Source organism: Ipomoea triloba, chromosome 2 (genome assembly GCF_003576645.1).
Source record: "Ipomoea triloba cultivar NCNSP0323 chromosome 2, ASM357664v1".
NCBI classification, from domain to species: Eukaryota; Viridiplantae; Streptophyta; class Magnoliopsida; order Solanales; family Convolvulaceae; genus Ipomoea; species Ipomoea triloba.
In genome coordinates this window covers 13,098,747-13,119,371 of record NC_044917.1, presented here as the reverse complement: position 1 = coordinate 13,119,371, position 20,625 = coordinate 13,098,747, and the positions used below count along the sequence as shown (strand labels likewise).

Genomic DNA, 20,625 nt, shown 5'->3' with positions numbered 1-20,625 from the left:
CCCCCATTATCAGAAAAGACCGACACAATTTTATAGTCAAAATAATTTTCAACCATGCGTTTAAATTGAAGGAAGACCGCATTAACATCTGATTTAAACTTTAGAGGAAACAACCAGATATATTTAGTGTAGTGGTCAACAAAGTTAATATAATATTTAAAACCATCGACTGAAACCGTCACAGAACTGCACACATCCGTGTAAATTAATTGCAACGGTCGGGTGCTAGACATGGAACTAAAGGAAAAAGGCAGCTTGTGACTTCTATTGATATGACACGAATTACACGAAAATTCCTCAAGTTGTTCAGGCTTAAAGCTTACATTATTATGTCGAAGGATGCATGCTAAAACTTTAGAATTAGGGTGGCCGAATTGGTGATGCCACTTTGACAACGAAGACTTGGTAGAGACATTAACTTGAGACTGCCGGACAGGAAAACTTTAGACATCATTCACGACCGGACCCCACATGAAAGGAGCTCCCGATTGTCGATTCTTGACAACAAAGTGTGTGTCAAAAAAATCAACTGAAACAGAGTTAGTCTTACGGAGTTTAGACACGAAAATTAGATTCTTTTGCAGCCTTGGGACACACAATGTATCTGATAAATGAATAGATCGAGAATTTGCAAGTAATGAAACTGACCCAGTATGTGAAATACGAAACGACTTACCATCACCAAGGATTCTCTCGTCAGGCCCTGTGTAGTCAGCTAGCGTGTGTAGGGACATGGCGTCATTCATAGTGTGTGCGAGGCTCCCGAGTCCATGAGCCACGGTTGAGAGGGTTGCGCAATAGTGGACGTTGTCTGGACGGTAGGAGACTGACGCCCGGTGTTTTGCGGCTCAAGCACTGCTATATTATTCTCCATCAGAAATTTGGCAAGCTTCCGGCTGAATTTGGTGTCATACCCGGGATAGTCACAATAGTTGCAATACGAGCAACATGGTTGCCATTGTTCCTCATCTGGTTCTACCTCCCATTTGAGGAGACGGAACCACCTCTACCACGCCGATTGGAATTGTAAGATTGAGTGTCAACAGGGCCATTGTACCGTCAGTGTGTGGCATTCGCAGTAAGCATATGAACATTCGAGGCACCTTCATTATCGTGTAATATTCTTTCATAGTCAGTGAGGACATCATGCAACTCAATGTACGAAATGGCCTCCGTCCTGACGCGAAGAGCAACAACTATGGAGTTATATTCGTCGCCAAGTTGCGTGAATATATGAACCACAAGATCTTCTTCCGTAACAGGAGTTTGGGCAAGAGCTAAGTCATCGGCAATTGCTCGTATATCCCTCATGTACGAGTCAATAGACCAGTTGCTTTAGAGTTCTTCGCTAGCTTTGCTTTAAGCGAAACTATACGGCCCTGAGAAGTAGCGGCACAACTAGTGGATAGTTGTGTCCATGCGTCACATGCAGAGGGCGCGGATGAAATGACTGGTTGTAAGGTGTCTAAGCGACTGCCCAGGATAGCATTCAAAATAATTTGGTCTTGTCTGAACCAAGCCTTGTACTCAGGATTCAACACAGTCTGTGCTTGATCGGAAAATTTAGCCGGAGCGAAAGTGGAACCGATGATATAACCCACAAGGTCAAGCCCTATGAGTGTAGATTCTATTTGCTTCTTCCAGATCAGAAAAGTCGTGGAAGTGGGTTGTAGCGTAAACGTGAGTGACAGTGGGTTGGGTAGTAGCAGCCATGGTGAATGAGATAGGAGAATGAAAAAAAAAAATGTGTCTAGTTTAATCAACAACTTCCACATCCATTTTGCATCCATCCATTTTGCACCCATTCATTTTAAAGTTCATATTTTTTGGAATTAATATAAATGAGTGTAGTATTTGATTTTATGTGTGTGCGTGTGTGTGTTTTTGTTAAATTTGTTTGTGGAATTGATACTAACCTTGGAGTACTCATTGTTGTCTTTTCACCACAATGCATGCAATTAAATAGTTAGTCACTTTGTGCATAAACCTTTTTTAAACAGTGGCTACATCCTATATACCAAGTGTTTTGTTGTCAAGGTCTTGATGCTGATTTTGCCTTAATCTGAGCAGGTTGAGTTTAGAAAATGAAATTGATTGTAAATTTATATTAATTCTAATATATTTAAAGAATGCTCAATAAGTATTTTACTTACAGGATCAATGAGTATTTGAACGATCGCTATTTTTGAATTTTTTATTTATTTTTGGATTTTCAAGATTGATTGCAGTGTTATTGTAGTTTCAACATCTTTTCAATGTTTCAACTGGTCATGATGTTCTTTTGCCCTACATAGATATTTTTAATAATGTGTTTTTCAATATAACTACGTAAAATAATGATATAATTACCATGTACATATTATTATAAGCATAAAAACATACGAGTCCTTTAACGCTCGAGGTACTTTTGGTTCAACCATTATTGTTGAATGAATTCTTGTGGATAGAGAAATACCTAATTTATTTAAGGCTTGTGATAATTAAATCGTTGCATGTGTAAGCAAGGGAGACAGAAAATTCAATGCATTGCCATATGCACATAAGACTTTAAAGTAAGAGGCAGAAAATTAAGAATACAACATTCATCACCAAATCATATCAGCAAGTGATTTTGGAAAATTGATTTCATAAAATTTCAAGCAATAAATGTCAAGCGTGTGCCAAGCTTCAACATGCAACACAAGTAGGCTAGTTTAAAGTATGTTGCAAGCTTCATGTACAAGTAATATGGCTTATATCTAAAACAATATGTACAAAATAGGAAATAATTCTATAGTGAGTCCTTTTGTAGTTAGCTTGAACTCTTTGACAACTTCAGCTCTAGGCCCACGACGAATGCCCCAATGTACCTATCCATTTGAACGAATCAGGTGACCCAAGACATGCCAAGAATTCAAATATGATCTATACAGTAACCAAAAAAAGTTATTAATAGCAATTTCATTAAGAAAATTAAATAGCAAAAACAACGATGTTAAAATAATGGCAAATTTACCTCCATAGATCTTCAGCATTTATTCCATCATTGTGTCCAAGATAGAGTCCATTGATGTAGTAATGGATTCAAGCATCTTGTCCCTCTTACAGAATGACAAATGCACAAAATTCTAAAAGAGGTAAATGACAAATGGCCTAAATGTTATATTCTGCGGATAGGAACCAGTAAATTCCCTGAACCAGCAAACACTAAAAAGAAGATTCTCAAAACTGTCTCTTGCATGTTCTTCCATGAGTGTCCGCTCTCTCACACTTTCTTGGTTGCCTGCACAGAATTGTGTCATACGACTTCAATATGATCACATAATTGCAAGAGGAACTCGATGTTTTGAATTGAAATTTATGGATATAAAACTTCCTTGTATAAATGCATCTAACAATTAGAAGGATCTGGCATAGTCATATTAACAGAGATAGAAAACATTAAATTACTGTAACAAAGAGAAAGCCCGGGCAAGAATGTTCTGGGAAATTTCAATAAAATGGATATTAGATAGTAGTCGTCCAAATAGCATGTCAAGTGGTAATGGGTTTGAATAGTGATCTACAAACAGGTAAAAGATATATGACCAACTAAACTAAATCTCGTAATGGTTCCCCTATGACCATGACATATTCAAATCTCTCCTCTTGTAGACATCAAAGAAAGAGCTGGATAACCAACTCTTAAGCTAGACTATGTTTCATTAACAAATTCCCTAATAAATATTAGCTTGCCTATCCTAAAAATGAGCACGAGTTTCTGAGGTAGTAAAATGGTAAAAGTGAGACAATATGTCCTATTTAACTTCAACAGTAGTTCTCCTAATGGTTTACAGTAAGTACTGTCAAAGTGGGCCAAAGCCCGGGTGCGGTGGGACGGGTTAGGGTCATGAAAAATTAGGCCCGCAAAAATGCAGGTCTAACGGGGCGGGCCAAAATTGACCCGCAACCCGTGCGGGTTAGCCCACGCGAGCCGCGGGTTTGCCGGCGGGCCAAGTAGTCATTAATTAAAAATATATAAATATAAATATATATATATATATATATATATATATCAATTAGGAATTAGTACGGTGTTTATATATATATATTAGATTTGTCATTTTTGGTCATCTTTATATATTTTTTACTTAATTTAACATTAAAGTAAAAAAAAAACAAAACAAAACAAAAAAAAAAATAAAAGCCCGCGGGACTCGCTAACCCGCGCGAGGCAGGCTAGGGTTGCATGAATCCTAGCCCGCGGGCCTAACAGGCCGGCCCGCAAAAGCCCGCCAAGAATTAGGCCCGCGGTGGGGCAGGCCGGCCTGCTTTGACAGTAGTAGTTTACACACACCAGAACAAGAAACTCTTATGCCACTCCCTATCCCATGAAGTTTTAAGTATCTCACAAAACCTCTTAAATAAATCTCTCACCATCAAAATCTATGGGTTAATAGATTGTTGTTTGGAAACCCGGAAAATGATTTGGCAACAAGAAAAATTTAAAGTCAATGGAAAACAATGGGTTGGTCAATGGAAAATAGCTAACATTTGTAGGGGGAAGTCATTTTCCGTTTGCAGAGTGGAGCAACCAATCACCCCGCTGTCGTCGCCGCCACCACCACCACCTCCACCACCCACCACATTAAAAATAGAATGCTCAAAGCATTATAGGCATCAGTAATTAGGACAGCAGGGCGAACAAAAGACTCTAAAATGGTTCCATTTAAAAGACTGATAGACACAGCGGAAAGTCAGTTTTTTAATTACACAAGTTATTCCCTAACACCTAAACACTAACCCTACACACTAATACACATCCACATCTTGATCATTTAGTAACCCATTTTACCAATTATAATATTGTAATTAACTTTCATCCATCTACTTCTTAAATTATTGTCGTTGTAAGCATAATATAACACTTTGTTGCATCATAAGTATAACACAAAAGCAATTGGCATAAAGTAACGCTTAAAGAAATATGTTAGTGTAACATAAAATGATTTCTAAAAGACAACTGGTCAATGCTGATGTTCACATGATCCTACATTTAACATGAATTCACAATAAATGGAATATAGCATTATGATGAATGGGCCACATTAGCATTTTTAATGCCATATCGGGTTGCCAGCCCAATTCCAAAAGACAATTTTTTTCTGGGAAAATGTACCAAGTAAATAATTATGCCCTGAGATAAGAGCTGTGTGAAGAAATTGCATAACTTTAGCTGTCAATAAGATCTATCTTACATACTTCATGGTATAAGATTCTTCATATTTTCATAAGTACGCTATTCGGTGACATGTTAAACTCAGGAAGTAGACTGACCAGATGAAAACCACGTTCAGCAACATCAGTGGCCACCAATATATTGAAGTGACCTTGTCTGAAACCTGATAGTGTTCTCTCCCTCTGGTTCTGTGAGATATCTCCATGCAATGCTTCACATCTGTGGCTTCTTTTCATGGAATATGCTAACCTATCAGCATCACGTTTTGTTTGAGTGAAAACAATGCATTTCCCTCCTTTAGCATGCTCCTAAAAATACACACAGAACGTTCTTATCATGTATAATATAGAGTAACTCACAAACCACACATAAGAGATAACTCATACTAGGAAGACCCTGTGCAACGGGCTTGATCAAGAAGATAGACAAAAATCAAACTTGAGACATTTTTTTTTTTTGAAACAAAACTCATGACATTTAGGTATAAATATATGCTCCACCCCATTAAAGGGTGTAGCAATGCATTTTTGAAGCCATTGTTTGACTGTTTGTCAACCTCAAAAATGAAAAAATAAAAAATTTTTAGTACAAATATGATCATGATTTTTATGTTAACAAATAACTTAAGCTTTTGAGTATAGGTTATTCCATCCATTTGAATATTTCGATTGCTCACAGGGAAAGTGTGGTGTCCAAACTAACTATTTATAGGATCATTTCGTAAGAATTATGCTTGGTATAACCTTAGAAAATGTTAAGTTTCAAAAATAAATAAATAAATAAAAGAGTAGAGACAGTTTAATAATTTGAATCAGGTAGTAAAAATGTGACTCTCCTGTGAGACTGTCTAGATGGGAATGTAATACCTATGATGGAAAGTGTAATATAACTAAGGATAAATTGATTGTTAGTTACGACTTACGAGGGAAAGTGTGATGTTTATGAAGGAATGTATATACTTTAAAGGAAAAATGTAATACTTTTAAATTAAAATGTAATATTTAGGAGTTAGAAGAGTTACTTATGAGAAAAAGTATAATATTCGTTAATGATAAATTGATTTTATCATTAATTATAAGGAAAAGTGTAATACTAATTGATTGTTTTTTTTATTAGAGGTCGTAATACTAATTGATTATTATTTAAGAGAAAAAAAATGTAATACTTATAAGGAAAAATATGTTACTTTTGTAGAGAAATGTAATACTTTAAAAACAAAATATAATATTTAGGAATTCAAAAGTTAATTATGAGGAAAAGTGTAATAATTATAAGGGACCCGACCAGTCTCATAGGAGTATTTTAAAAAATAGAGTGAAATTACCAAAATGATACCATTCTTTTCATTTTTAGAAAAAGACATTAAAGGCAAATGCACCATAGAAAAATTCATCCTTCTTATATTTTCACATGAAAATAAATATCAAGCATAATAATTTTGTAATAGTTATTGCTGGAAATCAGAACCAAAACTGGCACAACAGAGTAATCAAATTCATAAAACTCTGCAATACTTGGTAATGAAACAATTAGCAAGGGATCTGATAGAGTCAGAAGTTGTGACCTGCAGGCTGCAGAACAGGTGGTTTCCTCCTTTACATAGATCTTCTGGATGCAATCCCGGGGGCTCCCATGACCTTATAAACCCATATTTTCTCTCTTATTTTATCAATGTGGAACTCTTAACAGTGCACAATAGAATATATTCCTGGTCTTGGCGCACCGAGAACTAGGAGCTGGAATGGGCAATTGATCTGTGAAGAACATCAATGACACGAGAATGTTGAATATATTCCTGCTCTTCATTATAATTCCATTCTATGCATCAAGTCATTGACTTCAATAACACTATAACCCATCCCTTTCTTTCTCTTCTTTCCATCCATTAGTTGCCTCAACTTTTCTACCTCTTTCCATCTGCCCTGATCTGCGTATAAGTTTGATAGAATGACATAATAGCTTGCGTTTGTTGGGTCCAAAGAAATAAGTTGTTTGGCAACTAGTTCAGAAACTTCACTCGATCCATGAGTTTTTCTACATCCAGCAAGCAGAGCTCCCCATATCCGCTTATCTGGCTCAATGGGCATTTTATTCACAAACTCAAGCGCTTCTTCTACGTTCCCTTGACGGCTAAGCATGTCCACCATACAAGCATAGTGTGCAAGTTTAGGAGTAATATCATATTTCTCTTCCATTGCGTGGAACCAGTTCCAACCCTCGTATTCAAGGCCACAGTGACTACAAGCAGACAGAACAGATATGAAAACAACATCATTTGGTTGTATCCCATGAGACAACATGTCCAAGAAACACTCAAGAGCCTCATTTCCATGACCATTGATCCCATAACCATTGATCATCGAACTCCAACATATGAGATCTTTGTCAGGATTTTCATCAAAAATGGTTTTTCCCTGGTGTATTCTTCCAAATTTACAATACATATCAATTAGTGTAGATGCTAAAAATGCATTAGATGTATAACCAAGTTTCATAACTTGTGTATGTATAGTTTCTCCGACATCTTGTGCTGCCATTGAAGAACAAGCCTGTAGTAAACTATGAAAAGCAAATTCATTAGGCTTCCCATGTTCCAATTGCATCCGTTTAAATATAGCCAGAGCATTACTGGGTTGCTCACTCTGGGCGTAAGCCGAGATCATTGCACTCCAAGCAATGATATCTTTCTGGCTGAGAGAATCAAATAAAATCCTTGCTGTTTCAATACTTCCAAAGTTAGCATACATTTGAAGAAGCGCAGTCATGACAGAAATACATTTCAAAAATCCTGACTTTAGTGCAAAGCAATGAATTCCCAGTCCAGCTTTTGTCTCATTCAATTTGGAGAACGCTCCAATCACTTCCGTTATGATAGTTTCATCTATGTCAAAGCAACAAAACTGCATCTCATAGAAAAATCTCAAAGCTTTTCTATGACAGTGATTTTTTACGCACCCAAGAATAATATTTTTCCAAGAAACAAGATCCTTCTGTTCTATGTGTCGAAAAACATAAATTGACTCTTTCAAACTCCCACACTTGGTGTACATATCCATAAGCGAATTCTGAACATTGACATGAGAGGTGAATGATCTTTTAATGGAAAAACCATGTAGTTCTCTCCCAATTCTCAAATTGCCAAGATTTGCACAAGCCGGTAAGATACTCAAAATGCAAACATAATTTAGTAGAACACCACAGAATTGCATTTCTTTAAAAAGGTCAATGGCTAAAATATACTCTCCAATCTTCACAAAAGCCGAAATCATTGCACTCCACATAATAAAATCTTTCTCTGGTGCCTGTTGAAACAACTTCCACGCAGCTTCCATGTCACAAACAGAATAAAAACCAAGAAGAGCTGTTATAATAGGCATTTCCAATTCAAATCCCATTTTTATAGCAAAACAGTGAATCCCCATTGTCAAATTGTCTGAGTCCATACAGGAAGATGCTCGAATGGAGCTTAGAACTGTCACATAGTTGGGCTTTAGATTGCTTGTAAGCATTCTCTTGAAAAGCTCAATGGCCTTCTGTGGCTGATTTCTCTTCACGAAATTTGAAATCATCAATGTCCACGACACTACGTTATCATCTTCATTTCCACAAATACAATGGACTTGATCTTGGAAATGTGAGCTCCGAGTTACATTGTATGTTGAGGTTCTGACAGAGAAAATTCGTTTGGGAAATCTTACAAACAGCTTGTGGGAATTTTGAAAAACAGGGTGCATGTCACAACCTGGAACCAATTAGGGTTTCTATGCTCTGAAGCGTGCGTTGTAGATAAACGCACGCACTGTGGAGAAAGTGGGTGCGCGAATTTGAGTTCTGCAGCTATTGCAATCTGAAAGCTTGAATCCTGTTAGTTGTTACGTTGACAGTAGGGTTTTTAACAGGTGGACTATTTATACAGTTGCAGAATACAGTCCATACACCAAGTATTTCGCCAGGAGAAGTTCAGACTAGTTGTTAGGTGGACTATTGAAAGTTAGGAGTTAATCAGACTAGGAATCAATAAATATTTCGCTTATAAGTTGTTCAGTTGAAAATTACCTTCAAAACAGAAGAGATTCGAACATGAAAGCGCTGAAGGCAGAGAGCCGCAGACGCCAAGGGCTGTGAACGGGAAACGCGGAAGCTACGATTATTCATCGAGGGCGGAGAGGGGAATAAACCGAGCGTGGAGAGCCGGAGACATCAATGGTGGAGAGCGGAAGACGCCGAGGGCGGGTGACTGCAAACGTGAAGAGTGGGAGACAGAGAGACGATGAGAGATTGAGATGGGTAATAGAGAGAGACAGTGCGATGGGTGTGGGCGGAGAGACAATCGGGGTTAGAGCAATCCTTATCAATGGTTTTTTCGCGTTATTTAAGGAGTTTTTGTAAGTGTGATTAGGAAAAAGAAAATATGTGGGAAGAAAAAAAATAATAAATCTGATTTATAAAAAAAAATTAATGCACATTGTCAGGGGCGATACGTGCCCGCTGGGCGCATAAAGTGACAGTCACGCATGGCTATCACGAGTTGTATTGAAAGCAGTGGGGCCCAAATTCTCTGCACCATTTCTTCATTTGCAGAAGATACTAAATCATTCTCTCTCTCTCACCTCTCTCTTCCATGTTGGATTCAATCTTTATTGGTGTGGATGCTCTTAGAGCATCCTTATCAGTTGGAGTTTATTCTCCAATTTTTTATGGGCCCCAGTTTCCACCTTATCATCCACTATTTTATTCAATCACAAAAACTCTTCTCTACACTGTTTGAGTTATTTCTTAATTTTTTGTGGACCCACCATTTTATCTCATTATATTTTAATTATTTCTTTATCTATTTTGTTTATAAATTTATAATTGTATTAAAAAATAATTAAACAATACGTGTTACAATTGTAAAGTTGAAATTAATTAATAAAAAATAATTATAATTAATATGCTTAACACCTAATTAATTAAAATGATAATTGAGTAATTTGAATGAATTAAGAGTATGATAGAATGTGAAAAAAATTGAGAGTTAAAACCATATTTATAGACAATATTATCATTAATTTTTTTTATATAAAAAAAAACCGTTGCCAGGCAACGGCCGGAAATATGGTCGTTGCTAGCAACGCCCAGAAATTAAATTGAGAGTGGCCGCCAGCTGGTGGCCACTCTCAATCTATTAAAATATTATTTTTTTTCTTTTTGTCTGACAATATTCAATCATGTGAAGAAGAATGATTTTGTATATTATCTCCTATTCACATCAGTTTTGGATCATGCCCATGGATATTCCAATATCTACTTTTAATCCATTGATGGCCTGATGGGCATGCTCTTAGGGTTAAGCAACACCATCAATGGATCAAAGGTGGATATTGGAATAGTGATGATGCAAAGTGATGATCCAAAATTGATGTGGAGAGGAGATAATGGACAAAAGCTTCATATGCTTGTATATTGTTAGGAAAAGCAAAATAGGTGGCAGGCGCTTCTCATTATTTTAGTTTTGTTTCTTTTTCTTAATTTGTTTTGGTTGTTGCTACTTGCTAAGGCAACGGCCAAGCTTTTCATTTTTTTTTTTTGTTACTTTCTTTTTAGTTTATATAATTTTTAACTTTTTTTTGTTAAATTTTTAAAGTTTGAACACAAAATATAAATGTAGTATATAATTTTGATTATTAGAATTGAAAATTTAAATTTATTTTAATTTTGACATGCTTAATTTAAATATAATAAAAAATATTAATTGTAATTATAATTTTTATAATGATATTCAAATAACATACATTGATTTTTGAATTATAATATGTATTAGTTTTTTCACACGCATTGCGCGAATAGGATAATACCCTATGTTTATTTTTAAATATAAGTACTTCAAAGTAGATCAATACTTATTCAAAAAACAAAGTATATCAATACAAGATTACATATGAGATGTTCATGCATATGTAATTGAATGTTGAATTTGTTTATTTAAATTGGTAATTCAAAGTATATGAATGCAAGATAATATATGAGATGTTGATTATAATTGTCACTAAAATAAATGTTTGTAATTTTGTAAAAGTGATAGTCTAAATACTTAGTCTAAAAATGATAGTATAAATAAATAATACTTTTGGTAATAAATATTTATACATTTTAAATCATATTAATAAAGAAATACAATTTACCTTTAAAGTGAACAACTGTGATGTAGTCCAAATCCCCCCCAAGTAGTTATATAATTTGAAGGTAATGAATCTTTGCATGACAGAAAATAAAGAAAATATAACCAATAAAATTATATCTCTTTTTTATCTTTTTATAATGAATAATTTTTATTGTAGAAAATAAAGACATATAACTAATGAAATTATATCTCTTTTTTAATTTTTTGATAATGAATAATTTTTATTATAGAAAATAAAGACATATAACTAATGAAATTATCTTTTTTTTTAAAAAAATTTTTTGATAATGAATAATTTTTATTGTAGAAAATAAAGACATATAACTAATGAAATTATCTCTTTTTTAATTTTTTGATAATAAATAATTTTTATTGTAGAAAATAAAGATAATATAACTAATGAAATTATATCTCTTTTTAAATTTTTTGATAATGAATTTTTTTTTTTGAATAAAGACATTGTAAATATCGAATTCTAAATTAAAGAAATACATATGTACTTCTTTTTTGTAGTTACTAATTTATTTATATTTGAATAAGAGTAATAGAGTGAGTTACTCACTTTTCAATAATATACTGTAACATATTCGTAATATATATTTAACAATTATGCAACTTTGATGGGCTCAACCCATTAGAAACCTAATATTATTGATAATATTGTTGGCTCTTATTGAGATTGTAGATACATGTATCATTCTTCCTCCTGCTTCAACTCCTTCCATAATTTCTACCTCTTCATTTCCACTGTTATCCTCCATAATTTCCTCTATAATATCCTCTATATCATAGTCTCCTAGAACAGTAAATCTTGAATTATTAATAGCCCTCATTATGAATCATCGTATACGGTTATCCTTATCCCTACAAATCCCTCACATTTTTTAAAATAGGTCCTACTTCCACATCATTAAATTTGTAAATTATACATTTTTTATTCTATATCCCTGCAAATCTCTCTCGCTCTCAAAAATGAGTCTCACTTTCCTATTATATTATAAACATAATACTAAAATAATATTAACAGAAATAATCAAAATAAAAAAGGAAACAAAAGGTGGGTTGGCAACACAAAAGGTGTGCATCATGACAAATTAGCAAATTCTCTCTCCTATTGCTAATTTAGCCCATTCTCTCCACCTTGTCAATACACATTAGCTTAAAATTAAAAAAAATAAAAAAAAATTTCTCTCTCTTGCCATGTCACATTGCCAATGCTAAATTTGCAGGGATAAGGACAACCTTAATCATCATTAACACGAAATGAGCCATTGGATCGTTAGAATTTCTTGTATTCACTTTTTCCTTACAATTTTTCATGTCAACTCTTCCTCTTTTTTTTTTTTTTTTGTAATGGTTCTCCCTATTTGACCTTTTAGGTGCAAGCATCCATGCCCCATATTTCTCTGTAATTTCAGGCCTAATCTCCAGGACATTATTTCTTTCCTTGTAATGTAATAATGTTCTCTGCCAGACTCTGTTGGAGCTCCGATCATCTCCCTCCGTATCTTTCACACTGCTCAGCAACATGGCCATAAACCCCACATTTACAACAAACCTGATGTATGCCTTCGTATTCAATCCGCCATGTTTTGCAAACAAGCGTGAATTTGGATATGAGCAGCTTAGTGATATCGACCTCCACACACATTCTAGCAAACTGGCCTCGGAGACAATGCTCGTTGCCTGATCCACATATTTTGGCTCCCCAATTTTCTTACATTCTCATAAGGAAATCCCATGTCTTAGTACTCAAGAGGAAGATCCGGGAAACAAACCCAAACTAACACCCTATCGGTTTTATCAGTTCTTGGATCGAAATTTAGCCTCCAATCTTGCACTATTAGGTAGTGATCCATCACTGTCCAGGGACACCGTACTTTGCGAATTCATAATCGTCAGTGGACCAAAACCTTACCAAGTGGTACTCATCATTCAATGCAACAATCTCCATTTTTACTTTCGGATGCCATAATGCATTAATCCGTTTGGACAAATAAGTACCTTCACCATCACAGACTGCCTCCATGGCCTTCTCAAACGTATTTTTTCTGCCTTAGTTAAAATTGATCTCCAGGCATTCCGGATTCTCTTCCATGTCCTTTCTGCCTTAGTTAACTTGATCTCCAGGCATTCCGGATTCTCTTCCGTGTCCTCTTCATCCTCAGAAACCAGATTGTCATCCTTTTCCTATCCCTGCTTGGATCCCGTCACTGTTTGCTTGCAGCGCCATTGTGCCAATATTATCACCTTCCCCATCCATCTGCGACTCCCCCCTCCATCGCCTCTCTTATAAGTAACAAAAACTTTATTCCTAATTAGTATTACATTTTTCAATATAAATATTACATTTTCATTTTGACTCAATCCGTGAGACGGTTTCACACAATTTTTTACTTTTCAAAATATGATTTTTTTTCATGCACCCAAATAAAGAGAAAGGAAACAAAAAGAAAGAACTCCCATTTCCTCAGTACGTAACATTTTACCACAATTACAAATTCTCTGCAAATCTCACACAATGGATTTTCTATCCCCTACCCTCTCCGCCACACTAGCAACTAATATTTGGAAAGCTTATTGGAAGAGCAATGATGTTGTACAGTTGTAGACAAAAAAAGATTACATACAAACTTTGATGCTCAAAAGATAGCTTCTAGGTGCGAGTATAGTATAATTTTCACAACTGATATTCCATGTTTGATTCCTGAGCCAAATGCGTCAAAACACAAAACATACCAGCTTCTTGCCTTGCCTGTATATGCGTCTCCTTAGAACTGCAACTTTTAAACCACACTGGTGCTTGTCCGAGCAATTCTCTGGGATTCTTCGAGGTCCTTCAAAAATCTACATGTCCACCAAAAATGAAAGCAAGGAAACAAATTAAGGGGATCTTGAAACCTTGGTTGAAAAAATAGCTAGGCGCTCCTCGGGCATCCAAGGAGCGCCTAGCGCCTAGCCTAAGCATCAATTAATCATCGCCTAAACGCCCGTGTATTTTTATTTTTTTATTTCTTATTTTTAAAAAAAATTTGTTTAAATTTTTTTTTAAACTAATAATTATAAACTATTTAATACTTTAATAGTTAATATTAAAATATTAAATATTAACTTAAAAAATATGTTTAAAAAAAAACTTAAAAAATATCTAGAGTTTGAACAATTTAGGGTTATTTTGCTCAAAACGATGTTGTTTTGAGTGAAAATAGCTAATCGGCCGACTAGGCAGCCTAATTGGTGCTTAGGAGGCCTAGTCGGCACCTAGGAAGCCTAAGCGGCCGCCTAGACTACCGATTATGGTGATACGCTAGGGGGCCCGCCAGCCAGCGCCTAGGCGGAATTTTTGCAACACTGCTTGAAACACACAATACAAATTGACACTATAAGAGATTTGTTGGCATAGTCTCCTTTACTAAAAGATCACAGATTCACATTGCACTGCCTGTTCAACTACCGAGTTCCCATCAGTATGAACCAAATGTACACCAAAGTTCTCTCTATTTCAATGTTCATGTCATACAACTGTGACGAACATTTACTTAATACTTAATAGTTACTAAGCACTCATTTATGAACACTTAATGTTCAAAAGTTATTAATATAGAGTAAGCAGCCAAGTGATTAATACTCAACGTTTTGATGAATGCTACTAATTCTGTGATTGAGCACCCCAAATAAAAAAAGAAAGCAAACTGTATTATGCCGCATTGTTTTGTATTCATGTCATTTTCTTCATCAATATTAAGACTCCTCTTTAGGGTTTAAGAAAACAGACCTCCTAGAATTAAGAATTGCAGAACCACCGAGTATGAAACGAATGCCAGAAATTGTAGAATTCTGTAAAGCAACAGAGCGTGACTCCTCATATGTGGTCCCACCAACAATGAAAATTACCACGTCATGTGGCCTGCAAGAGTAACACATGGTATAATACATTCTTAAAATGCAACCTCAGAAGTTATTCGAGCAATGAATTTTGTGTCAAAATCCATAAAAAAGACCTATCAATGTTCTGGATTTCATTAGGCCCTTAGAGCATTTAGAACATATCAATTGACCACTAAAATGAACAAAATCAAATTTCACACAAGCATGTACCTAATGTGAATTTTCTAGAAGATGGGCATCAAACATGTAACTGTAAAAAGTTGTAAGAGTGTAAGGCTCTGTTTGGTGCACATGAATTAGATTGGAATTGGAATAAAAACAAAACTCTAATTTCAAATCCATATTCCATCCTTACCACCCTTCTATCTTTAGCTACAGTAAAGTAATAGAGATTCCCAAGAAAGAAAAAAATCAATTGTCTTCCTCATTCCTTGCCAAAGGTTCAATTCATTTCCTCATGTTGCAGCTATTTACCAAATGGCAAGTGGCAACAGTTACTTTTCAGTCAAAAGTAATCTGATACAAATAAAATATATTCTATTCCTTCTTCCGTAGGAAATGTTATTCCTTCCACATAAGGAAGGAAACACAGGAAAGGAATTGGAGGTCTGATTGTCTGAAACACAATTCCATTCTGATCCTAATCCGGCATACCAAAATCCAAATGGAGCCTAATAGTCACCTTCAGTTGTAGCATATAAGCAGTTTTAAGGTAGAAGTCAATCGCACTGAGAATGTTGGGAAGCTAACATCTATAGAAACAGATTCATGACAAAGGATGAGCGGAAGCAAGGGAAAATGACCCCTGGCAAGCAGGCATTTAAAGAGGGTCTAGAATAATAATTCAGGAAATAGCAACTATATAAAGATCAGACAGCTTTATATAGTATGCAAAGAGGTACACTGAAAAAAAAAAAAAACAAAAAAGAAAGGTGCAATTAACTAAGTGGACAAAAAGATCAAATTGGGACACAAGTCTGATATTTATAAGACAAGTTGCAAGTCATATAGTTAAAACTTCTATAGTTTAAGTAAATATGATAGCAAGAAATCTGTTTGATATACATGCTATGTCTGCAAAACCAAGAACATTTAGTAAATGTTTGACCATCAAGATTTTAAACAATAACTAAATTTGTAGATTTGTCAACCAGGACTCATCAAATTTTTAACCTTAAAAGACCTAGGAAAATTCACATCCAAAGAGTAAGATTGGTCACAATTAACTACTCTGTATTAAGATAATAACAAACTCAACCTCTGAAATAAAGTAAATGTGAGCAATCTGAATTTTGATAAGTCCAAAAAAAAAAACATATATGTATAAAACACTAAAAGTGCCAAAAACCTTATAGACCTCGTCTCACTGTACAAGTTCAATCCCCATTCCCCTCAAATGCACCCAAAAATAAAATTAAACACTAGTAGACGTGATTCCATAAATTACTCTGGAACTAATGCTAATATATTTAGTTAAAAAAGGATCAGAAAAGGGTATCTCTCAACAAATTCTATGAGATAGGACTATGCCTTTTATAAATCAAGAAACCTACAAGATGGAAAAATAGGATATTCAAGCATGGATATAAATCAACAAGAACAAGTTGCACAGAATCAATTAGCAAGATTTGAATGAAAATCATAGAGCCTTCATAACTATGGAAAATATCTTGAAATGTCAGATAAACTTCTAGTGACCAACCTGCCTTGCTGATAGTGATTCCCAACAAAAGGGTAGTCAACATCTCTCAAACGCCCTTTAATAATGCTCTCCATGGTTTGGAACAGAAGAGGCTGATGCTGGGTGTACACATTCTCAACTCCCTACAACAATCGTGAAAATAAACTGTGAGCATGTAAAGGTTCATGCTTTAGAAGAAGTATAAAGGAGGAGAACATAATAATAGAGTTTTCCATATAAACCTTAAGCCCACGAGCCATATTTCTTGCAATATTAAGGAGATCCCTATTTCCATAGAGATCCCCAGTTCGTTTATCAACTCCAGCCTGCTTTAATAGAAACTGCACAAGCTGTAAATCCAGAACAGAGAAGTCAATAATCCTTGTCATGTTTTTTAAAGGTGTTTGAGACATCTTTGTGTTACTTTTTTAAAGCACATGGAATCATTGCTCAGAAAATGAATTGAAGACAAAGGGGGAAGGAGGTCAATAAAGAGAAAAAGGTTCATTCCTTCCCAAAAAGGATTGTCCTCCATACTTGATACTTCCCAAAGCAACATCTAAATTTCAATTCCCAATTTCCCTTCACAAAGGATACAAATGGAGCAAACAGTATCAGGAAGTCAAGATGCAATTATGGGATAACTTAATTACCCCAGGTTTGTACTTTGGAGATCGAGAAGCCAATTTGTTAAACAACTGCATGAGTTGAACAGGGCTCTCCTTCTCATAGCGCAAAGCATACAGCATGACGAGCCGTAACCGGTCAATATCAGAAATACTTTCATCGTTTAGCAGATTCGTTACAGCCTGTACATAAGAATGTGTAAGAATATACAATAGAAACCATTTCCATATACTTGTGAAGTTAAGTTGTTTAATTTGAGTTTGAGAAACATTTCCAACACATGCAATATGATCATTAGATGCCAATTCAATACTTAAAATAAGAAATAAAAAATCTTGTTGCCTATGGACTAGTAGAATTAGCATATTAATAACATCATCCTTCTATTCACTGATATTATAGCAGACTTTGCAGCCAATATTCAGTGCCTATTAATATTTGCTCCACATTATCATTTGTTCTTGTAATAATTAGCAGTTAATTTAGTCTATTAAGCGGTTATTGTCCATAAAGTGGGCAAGCGGGATGAAGAAGGGGCACATGAAAAGATCACGAGTCACAGGTGGAAGAATTAGATTTCTTGAATACAAGAAGAGCTGAAGAAGCATCAGATGTTAAATTTTCTTCCAAAATTAGATTAACTGAAATAGAAAACTTTTCCTCAATATCATAAAACACTTAAACCAATGTACAAATTCAACTGTGCTACCAGGTAATTTGTATCAATTTGGCATTTTCTGCTCTAGATGCTGTGTTCTTTGCCAAATATCAATGTCAGAAACAAGCCTAGTTTCCTTTAGGATTCAAATCTTTTTAAATTTAAACCAGAATAAACTCATACTAACAAAACTAACACACTCGTTACTATATATCACATCTGTAGCACCGAGAACCAGTTTATGCAGAAAATAGGCATTTAAGCAAGAAATTTATGATCAAATATAGATAAAAAGGATGACTACCTCAAATGCTGCTCCCTGTCCACCATTGCACGCCAATTCTTGTTCTGTTTGTGAAACTAACATTAGTTTTCTTTCTTCAACTAACTTGCTCATTTCAGTAACCAGGGTTACATGCTTTGAAACATTGCCATGCATTTTTCTGTACTCTGGATAGTTGTCTACAAATTTAACCATATCCTCTGAAAAGTTGAAAGCAATATTAATGTAGGTCATAGCTGTTATAAAGACTGAACAGAAACAAAGATAAAGCTTAATAAATCTTCTGCATAAGAAGTTACGAACCTATAGTCTGGATGTTCTGATTACTTTTTGAAACTTGTTGGAAAACATCCACCATCTTTTTAATATTCATTCCTATGTCTCCAAAGTTTTCATGCATATTAGCTTTGAAAAATGAATCTTGCTCTGATGACAGTACAACCTCCTAAAATATGAGAATAGCCAAATGCATCAAAATTTGCAAAAAAAACTAGGAAGCAAAAAGGCACTACAAGAGTATATTACATCCAACCTGCTGATCCTTAGGAAGCTTGGCGATTCTTCTAAGATCTACCTTATTGTCTTGGATACCTATTAATTCATGAACCATTGCCTAGGAAAGCAGAAGCAATGAACAAGGCATGATGTCCATTTAACTTCCAACATATTTACAAGAAGATTAACATATGGGCCAGGAAAATGAAATACCTGATAGGTCCATTGATTAAGTAATGGAGTAACAGGGTCATCCCTCCTGTCAATTACTAGCAACAAAGGAGAAACTTCTGACCGTCTGAAATCAAAAAGACCACTTTCCTGCTGGTACATCAGTTTCTGCAAATCAAGGAGAGAAATTGTTCATCTTTTTGCATCTCAAATATACATTCACTGAGCATCTTCCTAGTGCAACTCAATCACCAAACTCAACTATCTAAGACTCAATCCCAATCTATTTGGCATTAGCTCAGCTAAGTCATTGAAAGAAGAAGAAGAAGAAGAAGAAGAAAATATATGGAACTAAGAAAAAAAAAAAAAAAAAANAAAAAAAAAAAAAAAAAAGATTGTGCATAGATGAAGATAAGATCGTATCGAAAGTTCAAAACTTGAAAGGTCAAATATCCCCAAAATAGAGAAATGAAAAAGTTAGCTAGCTCACCGCTGCTTCTTGTGCTACCCTTTTTGCAATATCAGATGTCCGTGAATATCGAATAACAGGCCTTTGTTTTAAAGAAAGAAATAGAGCAGCAAGTCCATCAACCGCTCTATCACAAAAACGTTGCAAACCAGATGGATCAACAACTGCCGGAAGCATGTACATATGGTTTGATGCCATATTAAGAGTGAAATGGTAGGGGTCAACTGCAACAAAGTCTGCATAAAATTCCTACAAATCAAATAAATCACTGTTGGGGCACAACCAATATCTATTTCTCAGACCAAAAGGAATTATTGCAATCACTGATCATGCTAAAATCCTAACATGATACTTTTCTTTTACATATTTTAAGTATTCCATAACATTAATACTATTTTCCAGATATAATAACATGATGTGTGCCATGAGAAAGAAATGATAAAACAATTTCATATAAAATAGTTCTTTACAGGGAATCTTAAGGTACCTGCAGTTGCTGCACCACTTCATGTTCATCTGAATCTGCTAAAATATGAATCTGAGTATCTCTCAATATGTTTGAGAAAACTGCATAAAGTGGCAAAGGAAAAGAAGAAATAACTTCAATTAAACATTATTTTACAGGTGAGGCCTTGATGTATATTATAATAACTGAAGTGCTGCGTCATGTTTTCAAGAGCACATATCAGAGAAATCTGTGCAGTTTCAGATTAAAAAATTTAGTATATTCTCAACATCTACTTAAATTAAAGACTTCTTTCACATCATCACATGATACTTACAAAGGTGATATTCTCCAAACCTAGGCTTAGCCAATTGACGCCTCATTTGCTGAATATTCTCCGATGTTGGCCTCAGAAAATAGACTGCTTTAAGATGCGACATCGGTTCCTTGGACATAGAAGTAGAATCCAGCAGCTCCACAAGAAACACTTCCTTCTTAAGAAGGTCTGATTGACTATACACCACACTCACAATACTCACCTACAATAA

General features: G+C 34.9%; 2 protein-coding genes across 6 annotated transcripts in view; both read right to left on the bottom strand.

Annotated features, from left to right (window-relative positions):
- Nucleotides 1-2,598: 2,598 nt before the first annotated feature.
- LOC116009955 (pentatricopeptide repeat-containing protein At4g33990-like) lies at nucleotides 2,599-9,520 on the bottom strand. Of its 3 annotated transcripts, none has more exons than XM_031249174.1 (5): nucleotides 9,254-9,520; nucleotides 6,762-9,178; nucleotides 5,296-5,505; nucleotides 2,996-3,262; nucleotides 2,599-2,904 (listed from the first exon to the last, which is right to left on the bottom strand). In XM_031249174.1, the coding sequence occupies exon 2, from the start codon at nucleotides 8,929-8,931 to the stop codon at nucleotides 7,003-7,005; it is 1,929 nt and encodes a 642-aa protein (XP_031105034.1). In that variant the 5' UTR covers nucleotides 8,932-9,178; nucleotides 9,254-9,520; the 3' UTR covers nucleotides 2,599-2,904; nucleotides 2,996-3,262; nucleotides 5,296-5,505; nucleotides 6,762-7,002. The 3 variants fall into 3 exon arrangements, with proteins under 3 accessions (XP_031105034.1, XP_031105035.1, XP_031105036.1); XM_031249175.1 differs by having other exon boundaries at nucleotides 6,762-9,044; XM_031249176.1 differs by having other exon boundaries at nucleotides 2,599-2,849; nucleotides 6,762-9,520.
- Nucleotides 9,521-13,801: 4,281 nt separating this feature from the next.
- LOC116010302 (vacuolar protein sorting-associated protein 45 homolog) overlaps nucleotides 13,802-20,625 on the bottom strand; it is a 7,990-nt gene continuing 1,166 nt past the window's right edge. For all 3 annotated transcript variants that reach the window (XM_031249651.1, XM_031249650.1, XM_031249652.1), the window contains exons 3-14: nucleotides 20,415-20,616; nucleotides 20,120-20,199; nucleotides 19,654-19,881; nucleotides 19,206-19,331; nucleotides 19,030-19,110; nucleotides 18,801-18,942; nucleotides 18,519-18,697; nucleotides 17,583-17,738; nucleotides 17,172-17,279; nucleotides 16,951-17,072; nucleotides 15,136-15,267; nucleotides 13,802-14,207 (exon numbers count right to left, since the gene is read on the bottom strand). In XM_031249651.1, coding sequence (XP_031105511.1) covers nucleotides 14,147-14,207; nucleotides 15,136-15,267; nucleotides 16,951-17,072; nucleotides 17,172-17,279; nucleotides 17,583-17,738; nucleotides 18,519-18,697; nucleotides 18,801-18,942; nucleotides 19,030-19,110; nucleotides 19,206-19,331; nucleotides 19,654-19,881; nucleotides 20,120-20,199; nucleotides 20,415-20,616 — 1,617 coding nt within the window. In that variant the 3' untranslated portion in view covers nucleotides 13,802-14,146. The remainder of the gene's footprint in view (nucleotides 14,208-15,135; nucleotides 15,268-16,950; nucleotides 17,073-17,171; nucleotides 17,280-17,582; nucleotides 17,739-18,518; nucleotides 18,698-18,800; nucleotides 18,943-19,029; nucleotides 19,111-19,205; nucleotides 19,332-19,653; nucleotides 19,882-20,119; nucleotides 20,200-20,414; nucleotides 20,617-20,625) is intronic.